This window comes from Lissotriton vulgaris, chromosome 5 (assembly GCF_964263255.1).
Source record: "Lissotriton vulgaris chromosome 5, aLisVul1.2, whole genome shotgun sequence".
In the NCBI taxonomy this organism is placed as follows: Eukaryota; Metazoa; Chordata; class Amphibia; order Caudata; family Salamandridae; genus Lissotriton; species Lissotriton vulgaris.
In genome coordinates, this window is record NC_141693.1 from 888252582 (window position 1) to 888278926 (window position 26345).

The 26345-nt window shown below is 46.5% G+C and overlaps 1 protein-coding gene across 7 annotated transcripts in view; it reads right to left on the reverse strand.

The window, feature by feature from the left end:
• Positions 1-26345, reverse strand: part of PLCE1 (phospholipase C epsilon 1) — a 1649974-nt gene that overhangs the window by 472416 nt on the left and 1151213 nt on the right. For all 7 annotated transcript variants that reach the window (XM_086922473.1, XM_086922472.1, XM_086922474.1 and 4 more), the window contains 3 exons: positions 18521-18759; positions 9361-9422; positions 9107-9272 (listed from right to left, as the gene is read on the reverse strand). In XM_086922473.1, coding sequence (XP_086778599.1) covers positions 9107-9272; positions 9361-9422; positions 18521-18759 — 467 coding nt within the window. The remainder of the gene's footprint in view (positions 1-9106; positions 9273-9360; positions 9423-18520; positions 18760-26345) is intronic.

A 26345-nucleotide genomic window follows, 5' to 3' on the forward strand; every position in this document is an offset into this window, starting at 1 on the left:
GAAGTTCTGTGCGATAGCACTCTTATTGGCTAAGAGACAAGTGGCACAATGCTGGCATAGTCGCAAAGTACCGAAGTTAAAAACATGGTTACACGACATGTCCACCTGCCGTGACAAGTTACAAACTTACGAGGAACTGATGCCAGCTAAGTCGCGACCAAAAAACATGTGGGTTTATCTAGAAGATTATCTGACCTCACAGCAGGATAATGAGGAACTTCCACACACGGACTGAATGGGTTGCAGGACTGCATGCGTGTTGATGGGACAAGTGTGAGATGGAGGCGGGGGGAGAGGGACCCTAGATGTATAGACGCGACGGCTGGGTAGTACATTAGGATTACATGATACGGCCGAATTGGGGTATGTTGGTTTACTGTTATTGTTATAAAAAGTGAAAAAAGTGAGACTCAGTTTCGAATGCCAGCTATTAACCATACGTTCGATACCCTGTAATTTTCTGGAATATGTGTAGCATTGGATTACGATGATGGTTAATGGAATAAACGTAGCGAGCCGGCCTCCGGGTTGTAGGCTCTTGCTGTGTCAAATGCTTGATTTTCAATAAAGGTCTTGCGCAAAAAAAAAAAAAAAAAAAAAAAAAACTATTTGTGGCTTACAGTCAACCTAGAAAAGGTCTTCCACTCACTAAGCAAAGTATCTCTTGCTGGATCTCTGTAGCTATTAGTTTCTGTCACCAGCAAGCAGGGCAACCCCTACGTTTCAGGGTCCGAGCCCACTCCACTAGGGCGATGTCTACCTCAATGGCACTCTTTGCAAGGGTGCCTATAAGAGACATTTGCAGAGCGGCAACTTGGAAGACGCCACATACATTCACCAAGCATTACTGCTTGGATACGGAACTCATGAAGGATGCTGCAGTGGGACAGGCAGTACTTCGTCATCTATTTCGATAGAGGTGAGCCTTCTTTTTCATCCCGCTATCCTTTCTTGTATACGCACATTTCTCTATTGTGTTCCTTAATGGTTTCTTTAATTGCAATTTGGTACTTTCTATGTTTCACATTGATATGTTATTATCTGGTGAATTTGTATATGCTGTACCATCCCAAATGTGCTTATCATTGCTTACTACTCTGATTCAGGCATGTGAATCTATGAAAGATAACCTAATACTGGATAAGAAATGCGTTACTTACCAGTAACTGCAGTTATCCAGTATTGGTATCTTTCATAGATTCACATGCAACCCACCCACCTCCCCTGAAGGGCTCATCTAGCTCTCTCAGTGATACACCTACTTAGCACTCTGCTTACGAAAATCTGAGGGACTAGAGCTTCTTCCAGGAAGGTTCCAGAGGGTGGTGATAGCTCATTGGCTCTTCTCTAGAGTTTGGTCCTTTTTACAATAGGCCTTTGGCCTATTACTCTATATGTCTAATGGGATATTACTTTATTTATGTACCAGGGACTCCCATCCAGACGACGGGGAATGATTCAGGCATGTGAATCTATGAAAGATACCAATACTGGATAACTGCAGTTACAGGTAAGTAATGCATTTCTTATGTAGCGGCTCAAAGGGAGAGCACATAAGATAGGTAAGAACCAAGTTCAAGTCCCACTGGGGCATTATGAAGGGAACCAGAGGAAAAAGATGAGTAATGTCCCTAAGGAATCTATTTACAACAGGGGACTTGAAAAGAAATGGCTGATCAGGAAGCCTAAGGAAGGCTGAAATGGCCGAGAGGTAGCACTTTTGATTGCCCAGAGCAGAGCACTGATGGGCCAAAGAAAGGAGAAACAAGAGAACCTCAGAAAGGGGGCAGAAAGGACATACACAGCCTTTGCTGTGCACCAATCCACAAGTCTGCAGGCATATACCGTATTAGTGGAGGGACGCCTAGCCGCCAAAATAACATTGCAGACTTTGGGAGGCAGGTCAAATGACATCAGCTGCCACTGCTCAATCTCCACGCAAGCAGGTGGAGGCTGGACAGGTTCGGGTGGAGGACCGTCCCCTGCTACTGCGACAGAAGATTCTCCCGAAGAGGCAGTCGGATCGGAGGATCGATGGCCATGTTGAGCAGCTGGGGATATCAGACTCTTCAAACCCAATCCGGAGCCACAAGAATGACTTGGGCCTGGTCACGCTTGATCTTCTTCAGCACTCTGGGCAGAAGTGGTATAGGCGGAAAGGTGTATAGAATACCGCAACTCCACTCGCCCGTAAAAGCGTTGCCTAGCAAGTGCCGCCTTGGAAATTCCAACATGCAGAATTGCTGACATTGCCATTCTCTTTGGTGGCAAAAAGATCTAACCAAGGCTCCCCCACTGCTGAAAGAGACCTTGCACCACCTCCGAGTGAAGACGCAATTCATGATCCATCATGCACTTGGGGCTGAGTTCGTCCGCCCTGGCGTTCAGTGAACCTGCCAGATGATGAACCATCAGGGATTTGCTCTAATGTTCCAGCCATGTCTAGAGGCGGAGGGCCTCTTGACATAGGGTCTACGACCCCACCCCGCCCTGTTTGTTGCAGTACCACATGGCGGTGGTGTTGTCAGTGAACACCTGTACTACTCTTCCCCAGACAGAGTGAAGAAATGCTGTGAGTGCAAGACGGATCGCCGGAAGCTCCTAAATGTTGATGTGGAGCCCGGACTCCGCCAGAGACCAGAAGCCTCAGATCTCCATCTCTTCCATACCAGAAGGGATGAGTCTGTCACCACAGTGTGCTCTGGTTAGGGAAGGGAGAGGGATCGGACGCTGACCCAATTCTGGTTCGTTGGCAACCACTGCAATTGCCGTGCAGTGCCCTTCGTGATCTGGACGCAATCTGACCGATTCCCCTGATGCCGTGCCCACTGGAACTTCAGGTCCCACTGCAGAGCTCGCATATGTCAGCTGTCATGATCTACCAGCAGGATTCAGTAGGCAATGAGGCCCAGCAGCCTTAGGGTCATCCTGACCGAAACCCGGGATCGAGGCTGAAAGATCAGAATCATGGCCCGAATATCCCGGACTCGCTGTTTGGGAGGATAGACCCGAAACTGTGTTGTGTCCAGAACCGCTCCGATGAAGAGGAGCTTCTGAGAGGGCATCAGGTGTGCCTTTGGCTCATTGATGGAAACCCCCAGCAAATGCAGGAGGTCGGCCATAGTCTGGAGGTGGGAGAAGACAGCCTGAGGGGAGTCTGCCTTCAACAGCTAGTCGTCGAGATAAGGGAAGATTTGAACCCCTTATCTGTGCAGATGGGCTGCAACCACCACCATCACGTTCGTTAACACCCGAGGGGCGCTTGTAAGGCCTACAGTGAACCGCAGGTAGCACCAAAGAGCTGGCAGGACAGGGATATGAAAATAAGCCTCCTGCAAGTCCTACGCTACCATCCAGTCTCCAGGGTCGAAGGCAGACAGGACCTGAGCTAGCGTTAACATTTTGAACTTCTCCTTCCAGAGGAAACGGTTGACATGCCTGAGATCCAAGATAGGACGCAGGCCTTTGTCCTTCTTGGGCACTAGAAAGTAGAGGGAATAGCAACCACAACCTACTTCCTGGACAGGAACTTGCTCAATGGCTTCCTCAGCCAAAAGTGCCAAAACTTCCTGTTGATCCTTCGACATGCGATGGTACTGAGGTGGCATGGATGGAGGGGCAGTCTCGAAGGGGAGGGGGTAACCCCTTCCGACTATCTGCAGAACCCACTTGTCGGACGTGATGGTGCACCAGTGGGGGAGGTGATGGCGAATCCTGCCACCCACTGGCATTTGGTGGACCTGAAAGGTCGGACTAGGAGGGTTTGGAAAATGCAAAAAGAACAATTGATGGACAGAATGCATAACAATGTCATACATTCACCCCAGTACAGAGATCTGGGCCTAAATCCATTGTTTTCTTGCTCACCATGCCATCCCAGTTTGGACCCAACCATATGCAAACCAGTCTTGACCCTGTGCCCAATGGTAACAGTCCGGCCCAAACTGGCAGGCCAGGTCCTCCACTGAACTGGAAACAAGCATCCTAGGACCGGTTTTGGGCTTTCAGCCCTCATCAGCCAGGATAGCTTAACTCCAGTGTCATGGAGAGCATGGGTCCCACATCTGAGCATACCAGTCGCACTCGGGGTGACAAATGCAAAAAGAACAATTGATGGACAGAATGCAGAACAATGTCATACATTCACCCCAGTACAGAGATCTGGGCCTAAACCTATAATTTTCTTGCTCACCATGCCATTCCAGTTTGGACCCAGCCATATGCAAATCAGTCTTGACCCTGCGCCCAATGGGAACAGTGCAGCCCAAACTGGCAGGCCAGGTACTCCATTGTACTGGAAATAAGCATTGTACGACCGGTTTCAGGCTTTCAGCCCTCATCAGCCAGGATAGCTTGACTCCAGTGGCATGGAGGGCACGGGAACCACGTCTAGGCATACCCGTCCCACTCGGGTGACAAATGCAAAAAGAACAATTGATGGACAGAATGCATAACAATGTCATACATTGACCCCAGTACAGAGATCTGGGCCTAAATCCATTGTTTTTGTGCTCACCATGTCATTCCGGTTTGGACCCAGCCATATGCAAATCAGTCTTGACCCTGCAACCAATGGGAACAGTCCAGCCCAAACTGCCTGAAAGTGCTGTCAGCCCGACACCGGTATAGGATGTTTGTTTCCGGTCCAGGGAAGATATGGATTGGCAGTTCAGGCTGGACTGTTCCCATGAGGCACAGGGTCAAGACTGATTTGCATATGGCGGGGTGAAAACTGGAATGGCATGGTGAGCAAAAAAACAATGGATTTAGGCCCAGATCTCTGTACTAGGGTGAATGTATGACATTGTTCTGCATTCTGTCCATCAACTGTTGTTTTTGCATTTGTCACCCCGAGTGGGACGGGTTGTGCAGGCGTGAGTCCGCCGCTCTCCATGCCACTGGAATCAAGCTATCGTGGCTGGGCACTGTGGCAGCACTTGCGCTACTGTATCCCACACAGATTGGGTGAAACGGCCCAACAGACATGCAGTGTTTACTGACCGCAGTCCCAAGCTGGAGGAAGAAAACATATTCTTCCCAAGGTGGTCCATATTTTTGGATTCCCTATCAGGTGGTGCTTTAGGGAAAGTGCCCTTGGACGTGGAGGCTTGAACCACCAAGCTCCCAGTGGTGGGGTGTTGGGAGAGGGAAGTGGGGTCACCCTGGGCCAGGCGGTGCAATCGAGCAATCATCTTGTCCACAGGAGCCCCTGTGTTGGGCCTGGACCAGGTGCCCAAAAGGACATCTGTGAGGGTTTCATTACACGGCAGCAGGGGCTCTGAAGGGCCTGCTGCTGGTTAAAACACCTCAGTCAGGAGGTTAGTCCTGACAGTTACCGTAGGTAGCCCGAGGTGTAGAGCCTCGGCCGCCGTACGCAACACCACTGCATAGGATGCTCCCTCCTCCATAGCCACGGTAGGAGGAGACAACATGCCTAGGTCTGGGGAGGTATCCAGACCACTGGCTTCCCCCAGGTTCTCTCACCAGTCTGGTTCATAACCTAGCTGGTTGTTTAAAGGGTCCCCAGTTCCCTCCCAGTCCTCCTCATCCTCTTCTGGCTTGCAATCTGGTCTCAAAGAACCAGAGTAGAACAGGGGCACAAAAGTACCCATCGGATCTGGCGTTGGTCGATGCCGGTCCGCCTCCGTGTCTTCCTTGAGGTAGAGGCCGGGATTGAGGTCTGCTGAGGATTCAGCCGACGCCGGTTACGGACTTGGTGCTGGTGGAGGTGTTACGAGGTCGACCGGTGCCGATCCTAGTCCAGGCCTTGATCCAAGGGGACCCTGCGGTGCCGAGGCCAGAGCTGCCAGCGCCGAAGGCTCAGAGCCCCCAGCAAAGTCTGCGGGGCCCGATGGTGCGCCGGCGGAGTCGGGCTGCCCAAAGATGGCATGCATCACTCCATAGAAAGATCGAAGCTGGGCTGGGGCTCTCCGGGTCCCGGGAAGGGGGGGGGAGCCCCCTGCTGGCTCTGCACACAGAGCGGCTGGAGGGGCACCACCCGCATCCCTTGGTGCGTCGGCCGCGGGCGGGGAGTTGTTGAAGAGCGACGATGCTTCTTTGACTTCTTCTTGTGCTTCGACTTACCTTACCCTGAGAGTGAAGACTTGGAAGAAGGATGGTGCTGCTTCCGCGACCGGTCCCTTGACCTCCTATGCGACCGGGACCTCGAACGGCACGGAGCCGACTGCCTGGCCTTGGGTGGCTTTCGGGACTGCTCCCGCAAAGACTTCGGGGCCATGGTCCGGCAGTCAGAGCACGACTTGGGGTCGTGGTCGCACTCCAGGCAGTAGAGGCACACGCAGTGCAGATCTGTCATCGACATCAGTCGGTTACAGAAACCGCAAGCCTTGAAGCTGGAAATCCCTCATGCACCAGGAGTCAATGGACTCAAAAATAAGGTCAACAAAAGTCAAGAAAAAATCAGTCAAAAAGTGACAGAAGGTATCCCTCTCTCCGGATCTGCGCTTGCTGGCGCAGAAAAATGAAAGAACTGACGTCAGCGCACAAGGGTGGCGTCTAAGTAGCTACCGCATCGTCATAAGGGCGACCACGATACCGCTGATAAACGCAGAGTCAACCAACGCCACCTTCCGACGCGCAGGGGTACTGCTGATGAAAAAACTTTCTGGATCCAGTTTGACGCTTGGGGGTAATTCTAAGGTAAGGAATCTATAACTAACTGTTTCTTTCAGATAGCTACCCAACACCCCGCCAGCCCTACTTTCCCTATCCCCAACCGTGAAAAAAACCTGACCCCCCAGCCCTAAAAACGTACCCTATCCCCAACCCTGAAAACAACCCGACCCCCCCAGCCCTGAAAACGACCCCATCCCTTTAAAACTACCCTCAAACCCCAAAACCCCACCCAGCCCCACTCACCTTGTCCTCTCCCGATGCTTCGGCCCAGCAGCAGCTAGACCGCGAATTACCTTAACAACGCATATGCGTTGTTAAGGCATACGTATGGGTAAGGCACATGCGTGGTTAAGGCACATGCGTTGTAGCGATTGTGTTGTTGGAACACACGTGGCTCTACTCGCATTGTTCGACTGTTTCTCAGCAAGGTGTGTCCTTGGAGGTCGTTAAGACATTTTCAAGCGAGAAACATTTCTTCTAGGGTGTGAATCCAGAAAGTACAGGAAGCAGCCTGGAATAAGCAACAGGCAGAAAGGAAGACTCCCTGGTGAAAAAGTGGAAAACAAGACAAGGATCCCTGTTCAATCATTATTTCTGCCCTCTCCCACACAGGCTCTAGCTCAACAGATTAGAACAATATTATACCATAAAATGAATTTCGGTGACATGCACAAGATGCTGCCATTATTGACGACTATTTAGTAAACTCGGTCAATGGGCAGCATTGTCTGAAAAGTCATGATGGTAATTTGCGAGCATTTGGGAAATATCTGTAAAAAGTATCAATCACAGTGAGCTGAAAATATTGACTATATTCATAGACTATGAAGGCCAGCATGATTAACAGGGGATCTACCCTAAAGAAGAGCAGGGCCGGACTGGGAACCAGAACCGGCCCTGGCAGAGTGCTCGGCCGGCCCCCCTCCCCCCTCCGGGAGGAGAGGGGAGGGGGGATAGGTGCGACCGCGCTCTTCTCCAGGGCCGGTTTTCGGCAGTTTTTGTTACAGGGCCGTTTTTGCAGCATAACGGCCCTGTAACAAAAACGGCCCCAGGGGCCCAAAACCGGCCCCCAACCATGCGGCCCACCGGGGAATTTCCCGGTGCCCTCAACGGCCAGTCCGGGCCTGAAGAAGAGGTGCTCATTATAAACGCCTAGACATCCATGCGACTTCCATCTACCCCTTCAGATATTCAGCTAACTACCTAGAGGAGTCTGAGGCAGATCTCAGAAAATGGCAACATGTGGCATTCTGCTTGTATGGAAAGGCAAGATAGCTAATATTGAAAAATTGGTCCTTCTATTTCTGTACCTATTTTAAGTGCCTCCCATAGCACTGCCTAGGTAAAATGTTGATGAATCACGAAGTAAAGGTCTGGTAATTTATTTGCGCCTGGGTGGGGCCTTGGGTGGAAAGATCACTCCACATTTGTTGTGATATTTCCAAGCAGCTCAAATGCATATTTTGCTTGAATGTAACTGTGAATTTTCTAAATAGTTCAGCTGACACCTGGAAGGGGTATACACAAACACTGCAGATTTGTGCTCTTGTTTGAAATGCTAAATTCACTCTGACAAGGGCCATCATATTATTTCCTAAGAGGGGAGGAGGTGCCTGGGAGTTAAGTATTTGCAGAGAGAGTTATACAATCCTTTACAGAATGCAAAATCCCAATTGGCGCTGTCAAAGGGAGACAGACTGCATATTGTCAACTATCACCCGGGGCAACAGCTAAAGGGAATAACAAGAAAATAGAAACTGTTTCAGAAAGTTATGGATAGATTGGCAAAAGGGAACCCATGTGACCTTTTACTGTACACTAATGAGCAAGGTGACAAAAAGAAACTCAATAACCTTTTTTTTTATTTACATTGATCTGAGCTGAGCTGCTATGTAAAAAATGGGTGTAAGGAGCCATAGTAAAAGGTGTTACTTGCTCTTATCTGCCTCAAGGTTTACAATTAGTGATTGAGACGCAAGGGGGATGAAGAACTTTATTCTACAGAATGTGGTCTTGTCGAAGGAACAACCCTTTCTGGATGAGAATGATGGCTAAGATCACAGACCTCATAGGAGTAAGATTACCCATTGACTTAGGTGTCTGGGATGGCCGAAGGGGAAGGGTAACACACAACTAGTATTTTGGCACTGTGGAAAAAAAACAGATGTGATTTAATTTTTAGATGGAAAAATATGGCACACGATGAGTCCAGTGATACACTTTCCATTCCTTAGAGGATAATGGTGATGAACCTGTGGGAACTGAAAACAATAGGACCACGGTGAACCAAAGCTCCATGATTGTCATCCACAAAATTCCCATGAGCTTCACAGGTGAAGTGGTGCTATTTTCATTGATCGCATTTACGGTGCAGTTGTAGGTGTGGGTGGGGAGGGGAGGTTTGTGTGGTATGAAATGTTTCTCCATGTGTCTTAAAAAAGCAATACAAAGATGACAGTTGACATGATACCTGACTGTACAGCTCCACAGAGGATTCTCCTTTAAGTTGGTGTCCTGTGAGATAAGTATTGTGTGAAGATTCAATGAAATAATAGGAAAGTGGCATTTGCATATCTTCGTCTTTCAGTTGTGATTCATCATTTTTAGAGGCAAAATTTTCCTTATCCATTAAATACCTAAACAAACAGAAGATTTATTTAGTGATGTACATCATTAGGACGGAGGAAACTAAATGTTAAAACGTAAACACAGAACATGATTTACCTGGCAAATCCTTCAAAGGACATTAATCCCTGCTGACGCATAACAACACTTGGCTCAAACTTCTGTGGAGGAAAGTAGGAAGATGCGCAGACTGAATGAAATAAAACAGGCTCTTGAACATACATCATAATTAAAATATCACAAAACATGGACCTGAACCAACAGAATGAAAGGGAACAACAATCAACAATGTTCACATTGTTACTCATATTGATATTTTATATACGGAGGTAGAACATTAAAAAGGAATTACATATCGAAAAGATAGAATCACCATATTAACATACATTATCAAAATAAATAAGATGATGCTTCTGGCGAGAACGTTGGCTGGCAAACTAGATGGTGTGGACTGTTCAGACTAATTAATACAGTTCCTTATTACATAAAGTACACAACTATATAACTTGCTCTCATCGGTGCTGTAACTTTCCAGATTTATGAAGTGCTAGCAAAGCCTACAGGACTGGCCATACAAAGCCTGCATTCTTGTTTAAAACATTTTTTTAATTGTTTTCTACAAACTTATGGAGTTGATGTTAAACATGAAAAAGTAATAAAAAAGTAAAAATGTGGTTCACTATGTGGGCAAAAAAAAGAAAAAAAACAACCAAGCGCATAAATAATGAAAAAAACACATGAAATGAAAGCAGATATAAAAGCAGAGATTGGCCCACGAGCCCTGACACAGGACTACTTTTTGTGCAATCATTCACAGTGAGAACCGGTGCTTGAAGTGGAACGCTCCAATAGCCATGCTGTATGCTGTGTTGGGCGGAAACAAAATGCAAATGATTTGTTTGAGAAAATAGGAGTCAGGAAACACTAAAGTGTTTCTGGGCCAGGTGTACAAATTACAGGACTTAACATCAAGACTGGAAAGGTATGTATCTGTATTATTCCACTCAAAAGATTTATGTTTCAATCAGCAACCACAATATCATACTTACACATTAGGTACGCATAAATTGGCTTCTTTGCCATTCGCAAATCTAGTATAAATGTGACCCAAATTGGAGTTAACTAACAAATCAGTGCTTGTTTATGGATTTCCTGAACTCTAAAGGTTTTCTTCAATCCGGACACTCACAGAAAATACATTTCAGAGTTAGGTGTCTCAAGAGATCTTCTGGCAAATTACTGGAGAAAAAGAAATGGACCGATTTAGGACCCGAGTGAAGAAGGCAAACTGTCCTATATGTGTTGAAATATTTCCTCAATAAAGGAGGGTCCAAGATTGATAAAAAGCTATGTGTGCTATGTGTGCTAAATCAAGGCCTTAAACTGGATCATTTTACTAATTTGAGTCACTGAACAGAATGAGCTTATGTCGAAAACATGGCTGGCTTTTTTTCTAAGACCTAGTAGGATAGGGCCCTTGCAGCAGCATTTTGGACACAATGAAGAAACCTCAAACAAATTGTAAACAAACAGGGTAAGCAAAAGAAATGGAAGAATGAATTAGGGCATTTTGAGCTGGAAGAAACACCTCTGTCACTGTAGAAATATGGGAGGAAAGGCATATGTCATTTTCTTAAGAGTAGGTATGCTACTGAAATATAAGAAATGCTATATTTCAATACCAAGTGCATGTCCAAATATATCGACCAAGAACATCCAAACAAAATGTTAGTACTGCCCTCTTGCCTCACCCTTCAAATTTACAAGTTATCACTTGTGAAGCACCCACTCAACAGAGAAGATCTTGCTCACACTACTGACAAGTGAAGGATGTGAGGGTACATTGAAACTATTTTGAAAAAGTAACCCTTACGACTTTCAAAAAGTGATGTGATGCTACAGCAATGGCAAACTGCATGCTGTACACAGTTCCAAATAAAGAATTTCGGTAGTTATTAGTTTGATGGACATTTTTACTGATGCTACAGGAGTAGGTTTGTGGGATCTCTTGGATGCTAAGAAAAAACCGAACTTCAGCACTACTGACGGTGGATGTTGAAATCCTTGATATGAACAGTAAAGCCTTCTAGGACTGCAATGGCAAATCCACCACACTCTAAATTTGTCAGTATCTATACAGTAATGCTTTGTAAATGTGTGCGCGGGACAAAGGTAGCGCAAGATAATGTCCCTTCTGCTTTGAGCAAATGGTTTCTTGACATCTGTTTAGCTGACAGAGATACACTGAAACAATTAGATACAAATGCACCTCATTTAATACGATCTAATTAGGCCCAAAAGCCACAAACTGCGTATTCAGGAAAGGTCTCCTTGTAGTAGTCCACTAGGCCCATGTCCAAAACTTGATGAGGTGGTCAAGAATGAGAGACAGACGTGAAACATCACTAGGGCAACTTCCTCTATTTACTCACAGATGACATTCTGGAATACGATCCCATTGTCTCTTTCAGTTAGGGTGTCCCTTGCAAAGATGGTGGTTCTCCTGCGCCTACTGTACTATTTCAATACTCTGCCTCTCTACATTCAACCACCTTATTTTAAAAAACTTGAGGCAAGAGTTCGGGACTTTCCTTGGGGCACATCTAGGCATAGAGTCTCCATCAGGAAGTTATGTCTTCTGGACAAGGTGGACTGGCAATGCCAAACTTTGAACATTATTACTTAGTAGCTCAACTGCAATGTATCATGACACCTAACAGACATCACCAACTCTGCAACCTCCCATGGCCCATTATGACTTGCTTCAATTGTTTCACCTGTGTGCTAAATCCAGGAAACCGGACTCACTGTTGCTCTCCATAGCTTTCAAAGTTACTGCAGAAGCTTATTCATCACTCGCGCGCAACACACCGTATGCCCCTGCCATCCCTTTACTGGGGTCGCCAAAGGGGAGATCACAAATCACAGCGGCTGAACTACGTGTCTGGGAGGCTGCAGACATACATGACGTAGGAGATCTCTTTAAAGATGGACCGCTAATCCCCTATGCAGACCTTATCTCAGATGACGGTCTGTCCCCGGGGCCAATTCCTGATGCACCGCACCCTCATAGCCTCACTTTCAGCTAGGTGGGGCAACATATTAACAGAACCTCCCACACATCACCTATTACAATACCTACATGTAATGGGTACAGGGGGCACCTTATACGTTGGTTTGCTTCCTCACTCCGTCAACACATGGCAATATCACAGATCCCCTTGAAACATGTGGTATGTTGTTATTTGAAGTTGACATGAGAGCACACGCGCGCATGTCAACTTGGAATAACATTCGCGTGGCATGATTGGGTTTGAATGTTACCACGTGTGTTGTCCAGTGATATAGCCGCTTGCTGCCTTGTGTGATGTATGTGTTTGAATGTGTGGTTAGAGATGTATGCGTTACGTGTGGCGGTTACTGGCATTCTTTATTTGTACCTGACTTTGTTCGGATGCAATAAACGTTTTTTAAGCATACCTGCATCTTTTCTTCATTTGTTCAATAACTTACTGGATTGTGGATTTATTCAACAAAACAATACTGGGAGGAAGACCTAGGTCGACCCCTATAAGAGAAGGAATGGGTGGCCATATTAGAAGGTCCCACGAGTATCCCACGCAACCAGCGCTTCTGGCAGATCCAATATTTTATTCTTCATCACGCATACCTTTCCCCTGCTCAGATAAATAAGCTCTTTCACTGGGAAAAAGCTGTATGCCCCAGATGTCACCTGACCAACGCAGACCTCCTCCACAAGCTTTGGCGCTGCCCTGCACTGGGTGATTACTGGACAGACTTGGCAGTCATCTTGCTTCAATGTACCAAGTGAGTAGTTCCCTTCTCCTGGGAGGTGTACATGTTGCATCTCTTCAAAAGGCGAAAGAAACACAAGGCTGCTACTTGATTCTTAGATTTGGGTTTAATCACTGCATAGCGCCTGATCACCAAAAGATGGAAAAATCCTGCGCCCCCGGTGTCCGACTGGCGACATTCTCTGCTCAACTGGGCCAGGGCAGAGGGCATGGCACTGCAAAGAGAAGACTTACTGGGACTTCGAATATTCCCACTTGCTACAGATTGAGGGGTAATGGTGATCGAATTGCAGAGGTCAATCACACCTACAGCAGGCATGAGGGAAACAGCAGAGGTCAGCTCAGTGTCACGTGGACACTCCAATCCCACTAGCGCGGAGTCTTCAAAGGGGGGCTACCTCAAGCAATCCTTGCATATCTAGCGGACAGAGGGGGTCTTCATGTGCTGCGCATGCAGTGGCTTAGTCAGGGCCTTGGGTTATGGGCGGTTCTCCCCTTCCTTTAGTCGAGTTATTTTGTCCTCATTATGTTGCACCCAATTCCCACTGTTCACTACGCTGCAATATTGCGCACACTTTATCATTGCGATAAGTAGTGCTTGGTCTACACATTTTGCTCGCTCCGCTTCTCAAGCGTTTCACAACCATAGATTCCATCACTACACTATAACCACTATGGTACACTGTTGGAATTGTTATTAGGGACACCTCAAGGATTTTCTGCACTGTATTCATTGGCCAATTGTAGTTTTTAGTTTAAAATGTTTTTTTATTGGGCCAAAATAAAGCATAGTAAAGCATCGTAGTACAGAGTACATGTGACATGCAAATCAGTCGCAGTTCGGAAACACGCGTCCGCATAGCGCTAAGAAAGAATTGGCATGAGAAACAGGCATTCAGCAATAGCAAAGTGATGCAGATGAGGCGCATGACATGCTGTCGTGGCCAACAATTTAGAACTAACCAACCCCACAAAACCCGCCCCCACCCAACAACCAATCTCCAATCCCCCTCCCCAACCAGTGTGCCATATGTCCGAGGTCCAATGACTAAGGATCAGAGAGACATATGTCCTGAAAACCTTAGAAGTAATTAGGTGTCTATCGCCTGGTCCGTAAGGCGCAGCAGCCGTAGGTATTTTGGACACGTAATTTCGTTAAATTCTTTGGACAGCAGCGAGATGAATGGTTGCCAGACCTTTTGAAACGTGGCTGCCGAGTGAGAGAGAGTAGCCTGAATACGCTCCATGCCCAGGGTGAACCAGAGTTTGTGTAGCCACCCTGTGTGGGTGGGTTTGGATGCGGACCCCCAGAGTGAGAGGATATGTTGCGTGGCGGCTTGCATGGCGATGCCCATCTGTCGGCCTCGGACAGATTTCAGGGGGAAGGTAAGTGCATTGGGTAGCCCCAGGATGGCATATGCGGGAAAGCGAGGGATCTCTGTGTCAAAGGTCGCGTCAATGTCATCTAAAACTGAGTCCCAGTAATCTTGAACCTCCCTGCAGTCCCAGAGGATGTGTGTCATAGTGACTTTTTCCCCGCACCCCCTCCAACACAGGTCGCTCCTAGATGGGTTGCCTTTATGAAGTCTGACTGGCGCAAGGTGCCAATAGTTTGCCAATTTCACAGCCGTTTCTTTGCCCGCCGTGTTGTGTGTGGTGTGGGATGCTCTGTAGTATACCTGGCCCCATTCTTTAGGTGATAATGGTCTGCCTAGCTCGGATTCCCATCTTTTTTGTCCAGCTGTCTTGTGTGATTCCATTGGAGGCGTAAGCATTTGGTATATATCAGAGATCAGGTGGCGGTCAGTGTCTCTGGTCTGGAGCCATTTCTCGAAAGGAGTCATGGGGCGCCCCACCAAAGTGACAGTAGCTGGGTCGGTGAGCCAGTGTCGCAATTGAAAGTATTGGAAAAGATGGGGGTCAATGATGTCATAGTTTTGTTTAATGGTGGAGAGGGTGAGGAAGCCCTGTAGATCAAAAAGATCTCCAGCGCACCTGCATGTCGTGCCTCGCCATTGTGTGAAAGCCCGGGGGTCGACACCCGGAGGGAAGTCCGGGTTGTCTAGTAGTGGGGTAAATGGAGAGGGAAAGGTGGTGAGGCCGCGTCTAATGGCCACTGCGTCCCACACCTTGGTGACTGTGCGAGTTATGGGAGAGTTGGTGAGGTAAGTTGGTCTGTGCTTTTTGGGTAGAAAGGGAATCGCCCACAGGGATGGCCGGGCCATAACTCTGTCCTGGAATAGCCACCTCTTCTCTGACTCTGGCCTGTACCACTCCACCAGGTAGCGGAGCTGTGTGGCGCGGAAGTATTGTAGTAAGTTGGGGATCCCCAGGCCTACCTCGTCTGTGCTCCGGAGAACAAGCTGTTTGTTAAGTCGCGCACTTTTACCCTCCCAAATAAAGTGGTGCAGTGCTGCTTGAAGATCGGAGATGGTGCCTTTTGGGGGGAATATTGGGAGAGTCTGGAAGATGTATAGGATTTTGGGTAGGGCCGACATTTTCACCGCCGCCACTCTGCCCAGGAGGGACAGAGGCTGCTTAGACCAGCGCGTGAGATCTGCCTTGATCTGGGCGGCGAGAGATTTGTAGTTCAGAGCCGCAGTCAATGCGGTCGAGTGGGTAAGGGTGACCCCTAAGTAAGGGAGTTCCGAAGTGACCTGGAGGTCACATCCATAGTCAGAGGCTGGGGCGTTCGTGTGGGCGTTGCCTCCTAGCGGCAAAATGAGGGACTTACCCCTATTGGTCTTGAAGCCTGCGACCGTGCCGAATGCGTCCAGCTCCCTTAGGAAGGCAGGTATCGAGTGGGTGGGCCGGGCAAGAGCAACTATGATGTCATCAGCGTACAGACTAATGGTGTGTGGTTCGCCCCCGAAGGAGTTTCCAGTAATGTCAGGATTATCTCGGACTTTCTGTGCCAAGGGTTCGATGTAGAGGGCAAATAAAAGAGGAGAGAGTGGACAACCCTGTCTCGTCCCGCGTTGGATCCCGAAGGGGTCTGAGCGTGTCCCGCCCAGTCGGACCCGGGCCTGTGGTCGGTGCTAACAGCTGGCTATCCAGGATCGAAAGCAGTCGCCGAGACCGAAGCGGAGTAACACCTGCTGTAAGTATGCCCAGTCGACGCGGTCGAAGGCCTTCTCCGCATCAATGGCCACGAGTGCCGCGTCGGAGTCCTGGAAGTGCGTTTTATCTATTAGATGTAGCATTCGTTTAGTGTTGTCGCTACATTGGCGGTTGGGCACGAAGCCCGACTGGTCAGGTTCCAGGATACCGACAGTAGAGGGCCCAAACGGGCCGCCAGCACTCCAGTGAAAAGCTTGAGATCTAAATTCAGTAAGGAGATCGGACGGAATGCCGAACAGTGAGTCGGTTTTTTGCCTGGTTTGGGCAGGACGACCACCTCAGCTGCCAGCATGTCCGGGGGGATAGAGCCTGGACGCTCAAAGGAATTGAAGAGTCGGGTAAGGACCGGGGCCACAAGGTGGCTGAACGTCTTGTAAAAGCCCGCTGAGAAGCCGTCCGGGCCCGGGGACTTCAATGGGCGAAGCCTAGATATGGCTGCTGTGACCTCCTCCAATTTAATGGGGGCATCTAACGCGCCCGCGCTGGACTGGGACAGCTCCGTAATGGCCCCCGAGGACAAGTACGTATCCACCTCCCTAAGGGGCGGAGTATCAGCCTTATACAATGAGGCATAGTAGGTTCGAAACTCGTTAGCTATCTGAGAGTCCTCAGTGAGAGTGTTCCCAGCTCCATCAGTGAGGTCTGTGATGTTTGTGCGGTGGGTTTTGTCCTTGAGGGCGCTGGCCAGTAAGCGTCCAGTCTTGTTGCCCCCGACGTAGTATGTATGTCGGAGGCGAAGTGCGGCAAATTCCGCCCTATCTGTGTCTAGGTCGGCTAGTTGGGCCCTGGCCGCTTTCAGCTGTCGCCAGACACATGGGGCTCCTGTGCGACTGTGGACTCCGTTGCAGCATGGTTTCCCGAAGTCGCCACGTACCGCGAGGGCGGGGGGTGACAGGGGCAGTGAGAGTTAGCTCTATAGCATCATGGTCTGAGAGCGCCGCGGGGACGATGTCAACACTGGATACTATGGGCAGCAGCTCAGACGAGCCTATGAAATGGTCCAGTCTGGCGTAGGTGCGGTGGACGTGGGAGTAGAAGGTAAATTGTGTCGTGGTCGGGTGTACATTGCGCCATATGTCTACTAGGCCCCGCTCCTGCAACCAGTCTGCCCCAGCAGTGGTGATAGCGCCTGCATCCCCATACCGGTGTCCTGATCTGTCTTTGGTGGTGTCCATGACCAGGTTAAGGTCCCCCCCGATAAGTATGAGTGAGTCAGATGACTGAAGGGATTCAGAAACAATTGTAGTTTTTGACATATTGTTGTAGTGGAATTTTAAAATACAAAAATCAATAAAGAGATATAAACAAAAAAATAAGAGAGACAGACGTGGATGAGCGAGAAAACTAAAGGCCCTACGCATCTGCCTTCTCTTCCACAGTATTGAGGACTGCAGTACCGATACCAGAGCAAGTCTGGACTCAGAAGTTCAATGGAACATTTGCAAAATCATGGCCTAAAATTGCTAAGTCACTGGTTTTAGACACTATAACCACAGACCAGAACCCATTGTCTGTACCTCAGTTAAGTCCAGCTCCACTTGCAAGAATACTAGGCAAGCCTATGTAGGCAACCTTGGTACTCAATGACATGCAGTGCTTGTGTGTTTAGTTTAATTGAGCACCAGGAGCCCAAGATGGGTCAGTGGTAACTGTGGCATGAGGTGCATGAACAATCCAGAGGAAGACAATCATGTGAAATTGGAGTCCATATCAACACCTCATATAGACATCTTCTTGGGTATTTCACTTGAGACATACATTTAGCACTGGCTTTGTCAAAGAAACAACTCAAGAACTTAACTACACTAATTTTCAACACAGCAGAAGGCTACTCCCTTACCCCTTGATCACAGACCAGTTTGTGCAAGGTGATATTGAGGTATTACGATTCAGACCCAAGTAGTATTGCAAAATCACACTCTGAGACAGATCACATGCCAGCTTTTTCTCAGTCACCTGTTGCACAGAAAAGGATTTCGCCTTGGTCTTCTTTAATGACGTCTAATTATTTTACTTGCCTCAGATCATCTCAATAATCACAAAAGGGAGGGAATGGTTTTTTTAAATCAGGAAGTCACAGGGCCCATGAAACCCATGCAAATGAACACATCATGTATTTAAGAGAATCTGGAATGTGCCTATGTTGACACAGGTCCACAATCCTTACTTTTTTCCTAGATCACTGGATGAAATTCAAATTGAGAAAGACATAGTTTAGTGACAAATCTGCACTGGGTTTCGCCCTAATATGTATGGACTAATTTAAAAAAAGGGAATCAGAATGGGGTAGGACTGTTAAGCATTCTGAAGAATATTATACATACCTGGATAATACTTAGAACTTCATCATAGGTGTAGTGTTCTCCTTGGCAATTCATCAAAAAATCATTGAGCTGCTGGATTCCTATTCCAAATATGCCAAGTGACGTGCTTTCCACTCCAGTGCCATTGGTTACAATACTAGCTGCAGCAATGGCATCGGATATCTGTCTTTGGTTGTCTGTCAGCTGCTGTTGACTCCGAATAAACAAACCCAAATCCGATATATTCCTGGTCAGCAGATCTAAAAAACAGTTTGTTATAAATTATTCTATCATATGTGAAAATGGATACAGAACAAAGTCAATTATTTAATCTCTGTTAAGGCTGAAATTAGAAACAGCTTCAAAAGAATGAATAAACTCATAAGACCTTTTAAAGTCTCCACAATAAAATGACATAACCTTTGACACACATTGGTAAAGAAGGAGCAGAGAACCAGTCATTCTGATGGCTGATATTAAGAGCCTGTGGTTTAATTAGCTTTTGTATGTCATGTTTTTTTATTTAAGACAAGTGAGTGACATAGCGTCTGTTTCTTCACTGGCACCATAATGTTAAAACACACAGACCGAAAAATGTGGATTCTGTTTGGGAAACATGTGCATCACAACGTGCTTGCAGAGTGCCAATGGAAGCTGTTGTTTGGCTTATGTAAGCTCAGGTAAATATATAATATAATTTAGATAATGAATAGACTAACTGGGATAATGTGAGTCTCCCTACTTCCTCAGTGGCTCACGTTAAAGATGTAGGCCTTAGGTCACTCAACGTTCTTAGGGAAACTGCGCGGATAGAGCCAGACCTAAGAGCAAAGATCGACTTTCCTCATCCTCAACTGCATTGAACTACTGGCATACTAAGGCTGTCCCAACAACCAGTCGGTTAGGCTTGGGTTCGCTCTTTTACATGTAAAGAGTTTAAATTATTTTCACCCAACGGAGTTATCTACCACGTGAAGTACTCTACATATGGGAGCCTGCTCAGTTGCAATTCCCTCTAGACGTCCTTTATGAATGTGTTTGTGAGGACAGCAGGACCTGTGTATTTTAAGGTCGAATTTGTTGTGACTGGAAAATATAATCTATTTAAAATTAAGATTTTGGGCGCAGTGAAGTTCATCTTTGTGAAAAGGGGCAGAAAGCCTTCAAGTTTTGAGACAGAATATTAAACTTTGGCTAAGGGATGGGGTGGCAATCTTTCCCCTTGTTGTAGCTTCTTGAACTTTGCTATTTAGATTTATAGAATGTTGTTTGTCCTAATATTATACATGAGGGTCTATTTGGGATAAAAGGAACAGCGCTCACGTAGATGTATTCAAATTCTCAGTCGGGACCACCTTAAAGATGCAGAATCATGTACCTCATAGTGTCCATGTTTAAGCCATATGTTGTATCTATATTACAGTGTTCCAATGCTGCAACAGATTCTCTGCTACCCTAGATAAAGAATGGATGGTCATACCTTCTCTGCTGCTGCCCTATTTTTTGGATCCGTCACTGGCAGACCTTCCAGAAAAAGTTAAGACCTTGTTTATTTCGTGCTATTTAGCAGTCTAATATAAATTTGAATTGGTTCTGCCTTGATTTCGTCATACTACCACGAAACCCTGCAGGTGCTCGATTGGTACAGAAATAAATGGTAACATAACAAAACAAGAACCAGGGCTTCCAACTGTGTGCTATAGATTACAGTTTTCTTGAAGAATTTGGATACCCCTACTCTGATTGGTTGGCTCATTTAGATCAACTCCCACGCTGTCTATGTGATTCCTAGCTATTCACTTTGTCACCTAGGAGTACGTTTCACAAGAGTATTTCACAAGTGTAATTGCACACAGAACATGTTGCAATAGGCCTCCCAATGAAATATAGAAGTTCATTTTACACATATTTCAGACGTTTAAGTAGTCTAGCACTTGCTCAGCCAGTATTGGAAATCTCCTGACACATGTTTCATGGATGTTGCTGCTCGTCAGAATACAGTTTTCCTTTAATTTAGCAGCACTTCCAAGGTATTTTAAGCATCTTTCATTAAATATAAGATAACGCTTGAGTGAGTTCCATTTGCTCAGACAACCATTTGACCACCCTTATTCTCAACATTTCATAGGTGTGATTCACACACAAACCATTCTGCAGTAGTCTTCCGAAGGCAACTGCATTAGTCCTCAGAGGCATTATGGTAGATGCAGTTCAATTATTTTATGCTAATCCCATTGCCATTACCGTTACTCATTGGGTGTGGGCCACAATAGAACTGCCCTTCTCTAATCTGTGCCAGGCTGTCGCTGTTCTTTTAAGTAGATCTGAAGTCTGAGTTGTGGTAATATAGTAGATGATGTTGTTCGCACGTTTATTGTCTTGTTAATTCCTTTTCTAGGACTGCTGCAGTAACAGCGTTGAGATGTGCAGTAAATGACTTTTACCTTACGATCAGCAGATTGGATCTTCATAAAGGGGATGATCATCACATACTTTATGAGACATGAAACTCCGCCCTAAAGGACAGATGCATGCAAAAGCTTATGAAAAATCTAAAGTGTCATCCTTCGTAACTGTGTGGCCACAGGTATACAGCTTGATTTGGGGATGCTTTAAAGCTGTTGACCAAAGCCTTGGAGATTTTAATCTTCTTTGATTGCCAAGAAAACGTCAATATGTCTATACATTGTTTTACTTTTAATCTGTGTTAATACGTTTTGCTCTCGATTATTTTATGGTATGTCTCCCATGTGTATTTTACACGATATATTATGCTGACCAGTTTATATGGGTTGGTTCTGGTCTTTTTACAGTTAGTGAGAACTGCTCCTGGGTCGGAAATCTTCTTAAATGGGTCTGGAAAGCTCAGCTGGCATGTGACTTCCCTTCTGAGTCAGATCCACCTTTCTTAACAAAGAGCTCACAAACATGCAAGTAAACTGAGAAACTCTTTCAGAGAGTGTCTACTGCCCTCTTTACCCAAGATTTGAGAGACTGACGGAAGGTGGTCACATGATGCTTACAGTTAAGGGACAGCCCTTATAAGACTTTCTTTCTAGGGGAGATGCCTGCAGGCATCCTTTGTTTAATATATCTTTTCACTCTCCCCTAACTGGGGTTCTCTACCTCCATTATATATGGAAGGTGTATCTACATATAGGGATGGTGTTGAGGTTGCCTCTAATGCTTAGGAATGCATCTGACTGGATGCATGATGGAGTGCATTGAGCTCCACATATATCTGGGACTTTCAAGACAGTAGATGGATTTGTTTAGCGGCTGTCCAGGTGCGTGCCAGATCACAGAGCCAGCATTTAGAAGGGAGCCTGTGTGTTAGGGCTCCAAGTCCCTCCTAATGTTTAGCGGATTACCTCGACTTCACCACCAGGCCTGGTGCTTCGAAGAGGTAGTTGGACAAGGTGGAACCCGATGTTGAACAATATAAGGCATCTTTCTGCAACAAGCAGTTCCTGAGGTATTATCATTTGAAACACTGGTCACACCCCAGTTGGTACAATGTCTGCAGCTTTGTTCTTCCCCTCTTGGTGGCTTGTGCCAGGGCCCCCTGTGAGCACCCCTCGCCACTGGAATTTCTTGACCAGAACTGATGGGTTCTGAGTTACTGGACTTAAACCATTTGTGCCAACCCCGTGCACATTCTGGTGTAATGGCACCATAACCAGCTGTTTCCCCAACTGAACAGACTGTGGTTAGGTGGACTCTCACTATGCCCCTCCTTCAGGAACATGCCAATGTCTCTGTACCTCAAAAGAGATCATTCTTCTTCTCTCATGCATCCAAGATCTCATTCACCCCGATCAGTCTGGCTTTATGCCGCAACGTTCCACCAGGCATAATATTAGGCGAGTCCATAATGCTATTGCAGGGGCTCATAGGCTTGGCCGTCCAGCAGCGATACTGAAGTCGGACATCGATAACGCCTTCAACTCCTTAAGCTGGACATACCTCTTCAAACTCCTCCACGCCATAAACCTAGGTCCCCGTTTCTTAGCGTATTTTCAGCTGCTCTACATGGATCTCTAGGCGTCAGTGTGAATAGCGGGACATTGGTCGACCCCCTTTTCTATCCACCAAGCACGAGACAGGACTGCCCCTTATCTCCGCTACTCTTCACCTTGGCCATAGAGCCCCTAGAGGTGTGGGTACGACAAGACCCTCTGATCCGGGGGGTTTGAATGGACTCGGGAATATTCAAACAGAATTGAGTTTTATGCTAATGATGCCCCATTTTTTTATGACTGACCCGTGGTCCTCGGCACCCCTTGTCCTCTAGATACTTCGGATTTTCGAGGAACCACCAGGCTAGGCACCAAACCCGCCAAATCCGAATTTTTTCCTATATGCGGCGATCAGAGATGTCAGGCCTGGGCTTCACAATTATCTCATGCTACGGATGGCTTTAAATACCTGGGCGTTTTTATATTGCAGCGTCCCTCGATCTCGTGGACACATGACATCATTCTGTTACTCCCCGCGGTCCGTGATGAGACTACTGTTTGGTCTGAGCTGCCCCTATCGCTGTACGGGGGTTCTGCTATCTTTAAGGGGGTGACTTTTCCACGTGTGCTATACCAGCTGCAGAATTTCCCATACAATATCCCCCCCCCTTATGGTTCACGCAACTCAATGCGACCACGAATAGGTTCCTGTGGCAGGGAGGGGTGATCAGGGTCGCGCTTCACACATGAACACAATCAACATATTGTGGTGTCATTGCAGCAGCAGATATATACGCATATTATTCTGCCTCCCATCTTCTTGTAGTTAAAGAGAGGTCGTACGGGTCTCGGTCTGATCCAGCATTTGTAGTGGAGCGGTTGGCTATGACAGGCACCCCCTTACTGCAATTTCTTTATAGCTGTGCGGCCCTCAACACACTCCCCCCAGCCTGCAGGACCGTTATACAACTCTGGAGACACAAAGTAAAATCTACCGGCTGGTGGGGAAGACTGACATGCTCCACTCCCCTCTGGCAAGGCACGTATTAATGCTCTGTATCGGTTCCAGTCAGATTCGGCAAGTGGGATCTCATCAGAATCTTCATGTTAGGCGACATCATGCACGGCACAACACTTAAATCCGTTCAACATGTGCAAACCGAGTTTCACCTGCATAAATCCTAGTTCCACCGTTATTTGCAACTGCGGCATGCTCTAGACCCCCACATCCGTCATTTGGAAGCACTTCCCGAGTTTCACCCACTAGAAGGTCGGTTACTAATACGGAATAGTGGGGCACACAAGATCAAACAAATTTACCAGACACTAATAACTCACACACATAACACGATACATAAAACAAGGGCGGCATGGCAGGCGGATTTACCGACCATGACAGTAGATGACTGAACCGAGGCCTTAGCCAGGCCTCGGTATGCGGCGGTCTCCTCACGCTACCGCCTCATTCAGTTTAAGTACATCCACAAGGATATATTACATCTCTTACTGGTTATGAAAGATGGGAGCAAGCCAGTCCCCTCATTGCCTTTGTTGCACCAGCAAAGTGGGTTCTTTCCTCCATTCGGTATGGAGCTGTACAGGGATACAACCGTTCTGGACTCAGGTGACATTCTGTCAAGGCCAGGTGCTGGCCTGAACCCTCCCACTCGACCCAAGACTATTGCTCCTTCATAGCACTGATGAGATCGGCGGGAATTGCTACAAGCAGCACCTACTGTTCTTGGGCCTAACCCTTGCTAAAAGAGATATAGCACAACAATGGAGGGCAACTTGCCCACCTTTCAGGCGAGGGGATGCCCACAGAAGCATAGAAAAATCTGGTCCCGCTGGGCGACTTATAGGGGCATAGACTTACCCCCATTACCATACTCAGACATTCATGATCCCACTGGGTGATACACAGGTCATTTTCCACTATAATAGTCTGACAAAACAGACTGCTTACAGACACGTTTTTAACAACACACAATTGAGACTCTTTGGGTGGGTTCAGTGTATTTCGTTACCTTTCCGGCCTGGTGTTCTGCAGGCCAAGATGTTTTTGAATGTTAAAACCAGGTACTGTATGTCTTTTACACTAGATGTAACGTTCTTGCAGGGCTTTGCCCACTTTTTACCTTCCAAAACGAATAAAATATGTTGTGAAAAAAAAGAGACTATTCTTCATCCCAAGCATGGGTGGTCACTTTGTTACTCTGGAGGTGCTTTTTAGAGCCAGTAGGTTTTGTCGCAAGTGCATCAAACCCCATTAACATACCAGCATCACCTCCCGAAACCACAATCACAGAATTGTAAATGACGAGTTACATTTCCTTCTGAAAAGCAGTAACAAAGGCCCTGGTACTGTGAAGTGTATATTTCACAGGACTGATAGTTCTGCTACTGGTTGGAGGTGCACAACCCTGGAGAAGGACTTTGTACATGTTACCTGCCTCAAGCTAAACTCTGACTGTAGCACCTAGCGTGTAAATGGTGTACTAACGTTATGAGTCATATCACTGGTTAGTAAAAGCTAGAGATTTCATATTTTCTTTCCTAGTAATTGTTTAATTGTAGTCTCTTTTGCTTATATATTTTAAAGCACGTTTTATGTATAAAGTACAGACATTAAAGTATTCTTAGTATTGTCTGGGTGTATACATGTACACCACCTCTTTGAGCAAGCCAAGTAAGCCTTTGCCTCACTATTCTGAGTTGCTCAATTAATACAGACATTTCCTTAGTCGACCGGTTTGAGGGTCAACAGTTCTACAGCTCTGAGGACAGGAATGGTAAAAAGAATCACATTTTTATAACTGGAACGCAATAACTTCTAAATACCTTCAAAGAATCAGGTGTCACAACTACTTTACACTGTTTCACATACTGCTTGATTACTAGGTTCCACTACTTTGCTGAGAAAAACTTCAAGTTTATTTATTATGTTGGTATGCCTGATTCCAGAGTTTATCCAGTTCATACTGTTCAGCGACTGCAAAGTAATATTTTTTTATTGTTTACAATTTAGGAGTGGATCACAAGTCTGAATGAAATTTGAGCTGGCAGAGATAATGTTTCGCTTTTGAGATTTTGAAATTAAGCTAATGAACCATCCCAAAAAGGGACTGTGTTGCTAGGTTTGCTACTTCAATATTTTGAATATGGAGTGACGGTTAGTTGCAGCTGGGTGGTATTTGGACATGCGTTATTAATCAGAAGTCCCATTCTGCCCATCCTATGTTTTCCTAAATTTCTCATGAGCATCAGAAAGTTCAGCAGTTGATGCAAAAATAAACCTCACATTTGTTGGGGGGTTAAAATTTGAAAGAAAAAAAAAGCCAGACAAAGTCCATGATATGGTGGCTGAATCAACGTTCTATTTTTAGGTAAAGTGCCCTGCCATAAAATGTCGGAGGGAGCATTTGCAGCTAAAATTCACTCCCAACATGAGAGTGGGTAGACTTTAAATACAGTGTGTCAGCCTGCTCTGGCCTTGTAGAGACAGAGCCTCTTCTGACCCAGCGGTTGGCCCACTAAATCCTAAATCAGACGCCGAAGCCCAGCTATGTGGGTGGGGTCAATTACTAGACTTGAAGGACTTTTCTACTTAACAAATTTAGCCAGCTTAACTTTGCTGGCTTCCTGGATCTGAAGATTCTTCTAAAGAGAAGTCATGGATTGCTTTCTACTGTCATCCTGAGGACTTAAGGTGGTGTCTTAAGTACATGGCCAGCCCATCTTTGTAAAGGAAGACATTACTCTCCATTAGTCAATATTCATTAACAGAATAGTCAAGTTAGAACCATACACATTAAAGGATCCCCTGGAAATTTAGCTGATTCCATGTTTAATCATTTTTATGAATATAAGTTGAGCTTGGTTTTAGG